The sequence below is a fragment of the Atractosteus spatula genome, chromosome 6, assembly GCF_055471065.1.
Source record: "Atractosteus spatula isolate fAtrSpa1 chromosome 6, fAtrSpa1.hap1, whole genome shotgun sequence".
NCBI classification, from domain to species: domain Eukaryota; kingdom Metazoa; phylum Chordata; class Actinopteri; order Semionotiformes; family Lepisosteidae; genus Atractosteus; species Atractosteus spatula.
In genome coordinates, this window is record NC_142711.1 from 30,642,604 (window position 1) to 30,652,772 (window position 10,169).

General features: G+C 35.2%; 1 protein-coding gene across 1 annotated transcript; it reads left to right on the top strand.

The window, feature by feature from the left end:
• Positions 1-210: 210 nt before the first annotated feature.
• Positions 211-6,829, top strand: gjc2 (gap junction protein gamma 2). The gene is made up of 2 exons (XM_088918864.1): positions 211-249; positions 2,665-6,829. Exon 2 carries the CDS (start codon positions 2,685-2,687, stop codon positions 3,933-3,935), a length of 1,251 nt encoding a protein of 416 aa, XP_088774990.1. The 5' UTR covers positions 211-249; positions 2,665-2,684; the 3' UTR covers positions 3,936-6,829.
• Positions 6,830-10,169: the final 3,340 nt, after the last annotated feature.

A 10,169-nucleotide genomic window follows, 5' to 3' on the forward strand; every position in this document is an offset into this window, starting at 1 on the left:
TTCAATTACATACAAAGAACCTGTTGACACAAAACTCAAATCAGATGCAGGATGATGGAATTTCAAAGACAGCTTTGTTGTAGCATAAAATCAAGTCATAAAGTCATGTCTGGACAAGACATTTCAGATGTAAAGAATTGGCAGACACTTGCAAAGGTGGAGACCAAAAGGTATTTCAGTAGGCAGCAATTCCTAAATTTAAATTCCATCACTTGAGTTTGTAATCTCTTCTCTTTGGAACCAAATGTGGTAAGCTCTGTATTTATCTTTTAAATTTGTCAGCTTTCCTTAATAAGGATTGTGTATAGCCACTGTGCTGTAGTTACTGTTCTAAAATGTTCAAAGCCATTATTTAAAATGTTCAGTGTAGATTTTTTTTTTAATTGAAAGTTTAAGACTTTGTTCAACTTGGAAACACTCTTCTTTACATCATTATTTTAATTAATGTGTCCATCTAGAAACTTCCCAGCTTTTTAAAGTAGGGAATAAGTTAAAAAAGTAAATGGAAATGGGGGCACTTTCGAGAAGCTGAAACAACCGTTCAGTTGTTTCAGTTGTAAAATTTGGGAGCTTGAGTCTGTATAAAATTCAGGGGATTAAAGATTTGAAAATGTTTAGATTCTCCTTCAGTTTCTGATGACTTCTTTTACTTTTGTGCTATGGATGTGTTGCTTTGTTTCTCATCAGTTGTCATTTTTATTTCTACTATATATATTTTACTTTCAGTGACATTCTAATGCTTGAAAGTATCCACTTTTATTTCAAATATTTATTCCATGTAGCAAATGTGGAAATTTTGTGCAAACCTTTGTTTGTTGAGTTTTATGGCACAGTTGTTTTAAAATTTGTAAGATACTGCTTTTAACCATATACTGTATATTGCATTTCAATTTAATCTAAAAGTGTGCCTTGAAAGCTAGCATGCCAGTTAGGTATAAGGGAGCTGACAAGATCTAGAGTCACTGCACTATTTTCTTCTAAAGCAAAAGACAATGCTAATGTAGATTAGTTATATAATTAGAAATAACCTTTTAAATGTAAGCAAATGCAATATGGATGCATTCAGTGAGGCAAATTAATATTTAAATGTCTATGTAGAAAACAAAAAGTTATGATACATGTAAGAAAACGCAAAGAACAAAGTTACAGTAATTACCCTGTAACTGGGAGTTATTGGAAGATCTACAGTATCTGCCAATTGAAAATATATAACTATGCTATATAATTTGTAATCTTTAAGGCCTAATTAACTTAAATAGGTGTAGTCTTTCTCTTAATTGCCACAATCACTCCAATACACAATAAAACATGAGTCAGATCACATCTTCAGCTCATGGTAATTGCAAAACACTTATAGAGGGACCTGTAACAGAATTAATTTAAAACATCACACAGATTTCACTGTTCTATTGATTAGAAAACAGCTTGGCAAAGACTCACACCAAGTAAATACTATAATTTGTCTTTTAAATTATGCTTACGTTCAAATAATCACTTCATTTTCTAATTGGAAAAGAACAATATATCATATATACAGCATATATCATATAGTAATACATATGTATCACAAATCTAATGATACATTAGATTTAATGGAATACTTTTTCATACCTTCTCATTCACAACAGCCATATTATTTACTCTAAAAACAAAAATAGTTTTAGAGTAATAGCTGGAGCCTTTCCTGGCAAGCAACAAGCACAGAGCAGGGTACACTCTGGATGGGATGCCAGTCTATCACAGGGCACACACAGACACATTTCCACCAGGGCCAGTGGAACCCACACGAACAGGGGGAGGACATACAAACTCCACAAACTGCTGTAACACTGTGCCGCCTACTTCAATTTTCACTAAGCCTTAGTAAACAAGAATTTACATGGAAGTATATATGAATTATAAATGAGGTTTTTAATTTTAGATAGTCCTTAAATACAACATTGCAAGCAGTCAGTCACTGTCTAATGCAAGAACTGTCTACCATATATAGCTAACTTCACTGACACACAGATGTCATGTATTCTAATTCAGTGTTCACTAAAGAAAGGGTATTGTTGCCCTTTATGTTTCTATTTTGCCATTTACTGTATTTACTGAACTATAATCTTGTACCAGCAGCTCTGAAATCTTCTGTGGCAACAAACCCAAGCAAGTGTTTGTTTCTCATTTGCTGTATTTGCAAGAAAAGATTATTTAAAAAGAACAGCACTGTCCTTTGAAGAAAAAGTATGCACAATGCAAAATTAAATAAAAAATGTCTTTAAACTGGATGTGTGTAGTACCACTGTATGTCATGGATTACACAGTTGATCTTACAAAAGTGTGAGAAAGTCAATTGAACAGGCACTGAATTTGAATTTAAAGTGTGATCAGTCATTTTATGATTTTGTGTGCTTTATTAATAAATAAATTGCAAAAGAACTGTGCTCACAAGTTGCTATTACTGTCAAACTCCATGTAGAAGCCTTTTGTATGTAAAACAACTATTGCAAAAATAAATGTAGCATGAATGCTGTCAGTATTGTCACAGAATTTTGGAGAATTTTTAAATACCATCCACACACCACTCTGCTTTTAATAATTTGAGTCCTTTAGTTTTCTTTTAAAAAAGTATCAGTCACTGCTAATTTTATGATCTTGCTTTTCTGATTTGTTATTTTCTAGGTTTTAGTTGAACAGCCCTTATGACCAACATGAGCTGGAGCTTTCTCACCCGTCTTCTGGAAGAAATCCACAACCACTCCACCTTCGTGGGGAAAGTGTGGCTGACCGTGCTCATCATTTTTCGCATTGTGCTCACGGCAGTAGGAGGGGAGTCCATCTACTCAGACGAACAAGCTAAGTTCACATGCAACACCAAGCAGCCCGGCTGCGACAACGTCTGTTATGATGCTTTTGCTCCTCTCTCCCACGTCAGGTTCTGGGTCTTCCAAATCATAATGATCTCCACCCCTTCCATAATGTACCTAGGCTATGCCATTCACAAAATTGCCCGCAGCTCTGAAGAGGAGAGGAGGAAGTTTAAGAAGTTCCGGAAGAAGCCCCATGCCATCAAGTGGAGAGCGACTCATACTCTCGAAGAAGTCTTGGAGGAGGAAGAAGAGGAGCCCATGATCTATGAGGACACCCTGGACGTCCATGAGATCAAGCCAGAGCACAAGGCGCCAACCAGAGAGCAGCAGAAGCATGATGGCCGCCGTAGAATAATGCAAGAAGGGTTGATGAAAATCTATGTGTTACAGCTTCTGGCAAGAGCGATTTTTGAGGTAGGCTTTCTGGCTGGCCAGTACCTCCTGTATGGTTTTAGGGTCAGTCCTTCATATATTTGTTCCAAGAATCCATGTCCTTACAAGGTGGACTGCTTTGTGTCCCGACCCACAGAAAAGACCATCTTCCTTCTCATCATGTATGTGGTTAGCTGCCTCTGTCTGTTCTTAAACGTGTGTGAGATGTTCCATCTAGGTATTGGCACCATCCGAGACATCATCCGCAACAGGAGGAACAAGGGCAAGCGCCCATCCTATAGCTGCCCATATCCCAGGAACATCCCTGCCTCTCCCCCAGGATACAATTTAGTGGTGAAGTCAGAAAAACCAAACAAGATGCCCAATAGTCTAATCACACATGAGCAGAACTTGGCAAATGTGGCACAGGAGCAGCAGTGCACTAGCCCAGATGAAAACATACCCTCAGATCTGGCTAGCCTTCATAGGCACTTAAGGGTGGCACAGGAGCAGCTGGATATGGCCTTTCAGACCTACAACAGCAAGAGTAACCCTCAGCCCTCCAGGACAAGCAGCCCTGCTTCAGGAGGGACTGTAGTGGAACAAAACAGGGTTAATACAGCTCATGAAAAACAAGGGGCCCGGCCCAAATCCAGCACTGAGAAAGCAGGGTCTATCATTAAAGATGGAAAGACTTCTGTATGGATTTAGAAATTATTTAAACGTGCTAATGACATTTTTTTTTGTTTTCAGATGATCTAATTTTTTAAAGAGGTAACAGCACTGTTTCAAGGGTTGCTTACAGCTGCTTTATGACATTAATTGCCATAAAAAAAATGTTTGTGTGGGTGCCTGGAAAGGTCTGTAAAAAAAACTTTGCTGAAGAGAATTTCCAGAATGTGCCTGATCTGGTACAAAGACATAATAGATGTGTGTTTTGCATTCGTAGCAAACTGAAAAGTGTTGAAAAGAACAGCTGCTTAAATGGTGGAAATAGAGTTAATTTAAAATCAGATTTTTAAGGTGCATACTTACTCACTGCATACTCAGTCACATAGATGAATATGACAGCTTTTATACATTTACACTGCAGTAACAGAAATGAATAATAGCTTAGCTCAGAAGGTAAGAAACTTTCTGGATACAATGTATCCAGTTTGTTAAAAGTTTAATAAATATGATTTTCTTTCTACATAACCTAATTGAACTAAATAGAAAATAGGCTTAAATAATATAAGAGAAACAAACTGACATCCAGATAAAGCAACAAAGAGAATGGAGACCCACAGGATTATGTTGATAAAGTCTTTATAACTTTATCCGTTCTATTTTTTTTCCTTCAACCTATGCGTTTCAAAATTCTAAAAGATGCAGTACAATTTTTCAGTGGAAAATTGGCACGCGTATAAACGGAAAATGGTTGATGTTCTGTTTAAGAATCCGTGCCAAAATGTACCTTACAAGACAAGATGTGCAATGTACCATAATTTTTTATTCCCACTGAAATAACAGTGCTGCATCTCCTGTAAGCCTCAAAGGTATTATTTATTATTATAGAGCAAGCATGGCTTAGACAGTGAGCCCTCCCTAACACAGATGTTTTATTAGAGTTAGTATATTCCTCCCTTGTGATCAGTAACTTAGCTTGCCAGTCATTATCCTAGGTAGCTAATAACAAACCTAGTGTCAGAGCCTCTGGCTTATGTTAGGGCAGCATGGTGGTGCAGTGATTACCATTGCTGCCCTGCAGTGCTGGGGCCCTGGTTTCAGTTCCTAGGGTGCTATCTGTGTGGAGTTTGTATGTTTCCGCTTTGTTTGTGTGGGTTTCCTCTGGGTATGCTGGTTTCCTCCCTCAATGCAAAGACCTACTGGTAGGTTAATTGGTTTCTGTAAAAATTGTCCCTGCTGTGGTTTGTGTGTTTGTATTTGTGTGTGCCCTGCAATGGAGTGGTATCCTGTCCAGAGTGTGCCCTACCTTGTGCTTGTTGTTGCCAGAATATGATCTGGGTCCCCCATGACACTGAATTGAATAAATATCTTAAAATGCCAATCAGAAAAAACAATCCAATTTGTAATCAGAATTTCTAGACTGATTAAAAAGTATTTGTTTTAGAAATTGTATGGCTCTCCCATATTACTGTATGACAAAGTGTATGTTTTATATGTGGTAAAGGCAGGTCATTTGCTGTGTAAAAATGATCATGGAAATTAATAGACATTAATTTGAATTTAAATTCTAATGAATACATGAAAAGCAGGAATACAATTGCAAGTATGATAGGGCTCCAGTCAAATCAGTAAGTCAAAGACAAAATCCTAACATTACAATTTCATGTTTTTTGTTTCTTTTCAGGTTCTTGGAATATAAGGTTACAAACGAGAGGCTCATTTGATAGTATTTTTACTTTTACATACAACACATTTCAGTGTAATTTATAGTTTTAAGACAACAGATTATTAATTTTGCAGAGGCACTGAGGCTCTGAGAACCAAGTTAGCACCAGTGTTGACATACGTATTCCACCTTTTTTAGCAGACGTTCAAGTCCCCGTGAACAAGTATAACCTTTTGATCTGCAGTATGGCAGTGTTGCACTGACAGATCACCTTGTACTTATCCTGGCATTACCCTGTTTTATCTTAATAATTGCACAAATGGAAACTGTTACAAGCGGACACAGAGACCTAGAAATGCAATCAGTTTGATCAAACAGTCCCTACATTAAAAACACTGGTACTCTATCGCATGTGTTAAGAAATATCTAAGAAATGTATCAAAATTCAACAATTGGCTGTATTTGCCACATACAGATTATGGCAGTAGTTTCTATAAGGATAATATTTGTACTTTTTTTTTAATCAGCACAATATTGGGTACTACAAATTTGAAATAGATGACCTGCTTCCATATACACCCAAAACAGTACATTTTATTCTAAAACAGTATGTGTTAAGTTTGGTTAGAACATTGTAGACAATATAAGTCTTTCAGGATTGCTTTTGGAGGCAGAAGTGTTCAGAATGAGCAATGGGGATGATTAATTTGCCTTGTGCATCAATATGTTGACAAAGTGTGCCTTAAACATCAGCAAATACAGTATGTTTCTCTTTTGTATTTTAACTTCAATGTGTATTTATAAGTTTTGAGAGACGGATGCAATTTCTTTGACTATACAGTAAATAAAACCAAAATAACAATGTTTTAAAAATCTTGATTCTCAAACAGAAATTCAACTAAGGACATTTTTTATTTTGAAAGTGCTACATTTCAACTGCAAAGGAAATTAAAATGACTTTACCTTTAAATTAAGATACTTTAACTTCACAAAACTTAATGATAAGAACAATTCTTTCTTTCTGAACAATAATAACTTTCTTTGAGCAATAATAGAATTGCATCTTTCTTTTTGGTTTTCAATTTTGTGTTAGAAAATCATAAATAGTATTCCATTTACCCAAAAGACTGTAAACCTTTAAATGTATAAATAACTACAGGGATAAATATGTATGTACAAGGTATGTACAGTGCATATGTGGTAAAAACATATTAATGTATGTGTATAAGGAATAATATTTTGGGCATTAAAAAGCTCTGTTTCATTAAAATATCTTTTACAATGTCATTCATATCAAACTAATGTAAATGCTTTCATCTTTGGAGCTTTGTGGCTACTTAATGAAGAGATTCAATTTAAAGTGAACATTTGCAATTAGAAAAAACTTAAATGATCATTTTACATTTCATGATATATGTAATCGATATGTTCATGTGTAATTTTCTACTACACAATTTGCACTATGGAGGTATGTGTGGGAATGGGCTGTAAAATAGCACAGATTAATTATTAAAGTAAGTGCTTCAATTTCCACGTTACAGAATAAAGTATGCACAGCGGGTCCAAGATGCTCCTGGCAGACTGCAGTTAGGCTGATTGTGCTTTTCTTTTGCGTTGTCTCGCATTGTGCCAGGCTTCTACAGATTCATGTGTTACAAACATGAGAAAACACATGGCCACATTCTCTCTCTGCAGCATCTTGTATTAGTATGAAGGAAGAAGGAGTCCTGACCTTTGAAACCTCTCTTCAATATATTTTCAGAGACAGAATCCTTCTCACTACTTCATCTAGATAGCTCCTCTGTTTGGCTTCTGTCCCACAATTGTACATTACTGTTACTAATTCAACACTTTTTCTCAGTGTTTTCACTAGTAAACAAAAAGTACTGAAGTGTCAGAAACTAAATAAAGTAATGGAAAATCAAATATTAAGCATGCTTAAGAGAACAGTCAGTTTAAGATTAATAAGAAAGCATACCAAACATGAAAATGCACAAAGCCAGGCATATGAGTTACTGATCTGCAAGATAAATACTGGAGATTAATAGTGTTTAAGTGTTTAGAGAGAACAGAAATTGAATGCATATATTAAATAAAGTGTTGTATCTCATTGTATATGCACTGTAATAACCACAACTACTTTGCTTGGCTGAATATCACATTTACAACTTCTATTCCCACTGTACAGTTCAGTACAATTAAAATTATAGTGCTCCTATTAACCTGTAATATATAGCAGTCATATGGTAAGTAAGTCCCAGAATCTTTGGAAAATTCCCGTCAACAAATAATAAAAGAATATAAATGGAAAATATCTTTATGCACAACATCTCCGTTTGCCACACTGATCCTGCCAACACTAGAATGAGGCCCCAGACAACTCATATTTACTGCTGTAATCAGTTTAAGCACAGCAATTGTAGCTCCCAGGCTACTAACAAAGTTAAGATCAACTCATGAATTGGGAAGGACTTTTCACATCAGACAAGCCATTAATTTTATCTGTTACTTTATTGTCACATTCCTAGTATGATCAATACATTCTGTTTAAACTAATAGAGTATCTGATTGTCTAGTTCTGTGGTTACATGAAAATGGGAGTTGCAAAGTTGCTCTGTTCATAAAAGAAAAAAAGCCACAGTAGACTATGGTATTTTGAATGGATTAGAGGAATCTGTTTTCCATTAATTTGTGGCGTCTGTCCCAGAAACTTCTTACTTTAATGTGAGGCAGTTCAACCAACCTGTACAGTGACAAACTCCTCCATTTTAGTGGCTAAATTATCTCCTTTGAAGCAAAACAGATCTGCCACATCTGCCGCACAAAACCTAAAAATCATAATGCTACCTACAGAAAGCACATTAAGGCAATAATCTCCTTCCAGACCTTCAAACTTTAATGGATGCTCAAAAAGGTTAAAGCCATTTCTTCTTTTTTCTTCAGGAAAAATATGTAGTTTGAAGTTAAACTTGTTCGAATTAGTAAACAAGATGAAAAAAATAGTGTGGTTGGTTTTGAATTTAAAATAAAGGGACTTTGTTTCTTTGTATTTCATTTGTAGACTTCAGTATCTAAGTATTTTTATTTTTGTGACTAAAATTTCAAAATAAAAAGATCTTACTAATGAATTGCTTTATTAATTGAACATCAGGCATTTGGATGTTGTAAAATAGATGAACTAGGGAGGTTTCAAAGGTTACATTCCTTTATACAGTATGTGCATTTCATTGTCTTGCCTGTCTTTTGGTGTAAGTATTTGGGTTTGTCTGTAAATATACAAATACCTTTTACAATAGCATTCATAAAGGGAAACAATAAGAAAAGTGTTACTAATAAGGTAGCTATCAGTTAGCAAATCTAAGAACTAGTGAAATTACTATATAACTGCCATTGTTGAATTTAGTGTTTGTCTCTGGAAATACTTGAATTAACAACACAATAACAAAATCTTGCATAGGGTTTGATGAGGCCATTTGTTATAGCTATTGTGTTCAATATAAAATTTATATTTTAGATTTTTTAGGTACATAATGTCACAATTGTGACAATGCAGGCCCTGTTGTAAAATGAGGAATAATGTGTAAATAAGAATTTTATTTTATTTTTATACCTCAGTATAAAGGAAGATGTTAAAGTCTGTATGTCTTTTTTGTTTAGCTGTTTATTTGTTCTCAAATTTCATTGCAGAATCTACCTTTAAATAAAGTGCTAAAAGTTATTAAAAAAGTGTTTTAAGATAATCACTGTTCAAATACACTGTTAAATATCTCACAACCTGTGCTCTGTTCCCTAGTATGTGATGAGGAAAATACACAGTTGAATGTTTTCCCGATGAATCCATGCAGATCAAGACTCTGTAAATCAAATAGCCAAATAATTCCCAAACACTTGAAATTACCAATTAAAGAGAAAACTGATAACTAATTTTATAGAATAGTTTACTATACATTTTATTCCTTCAAAGGTTGCACATCTGTATAAACCTGTATAAACATTTGGAGTTGCTTATATTTATCAAAATTGGGTGTTTGTTCCAATATAATTTGCATCTTCTATAACAAAATATTCCAATACAAAGTATTAGTAGTCTATTATAATTTATACTACATAGAAAAATATACAACTTTGCTAAGATAAGATATGCTCAGATAAAATCTTTATTGACATTACAAATATTGATATAGAAATAGTACATTATAGACAAAGATATCTACGCTATACACAGTTTGTTATGCCCAGGCAATCCAGAGTCTCTACAATAACCAGTCAAAACAGCTCCTGGTGCCGTGAGAAATCGTTCAGGATCTCTGTCCCAGCCACCTGCCCCCACTTAACAGGCAATTATCTCATTAGCTCCAGGTAACTTACTGTAAACTCTGATCTGCCCATGGTTAGGTGCTCTGTTGTTGGGGTTCCTACTAAAATTATTCTGCCTGATTCACCCTGTCTGCTCAATCCTAGCACAGAACTGTTCTGTCAACCTGATGCCTGTTTGCCCCCTATTCACTGCTCCTGCTCAGCAATCTACCAGACCAGCAGTGTTACGACCCCAAGTGTCTAGGGGTAAAGGGGTGTAACATTTAGCACAATTCTTTTGGAAGCAGGTGGGT

Coding starts and splice junctions, on each gene's coding strand:
- gjc2 (XM_088918864.1), top strand. CDS start 2,685: ATGACCAACATGAGCTGGAGCTTTCTCACCCGTCTTCTGGAAGAAATC.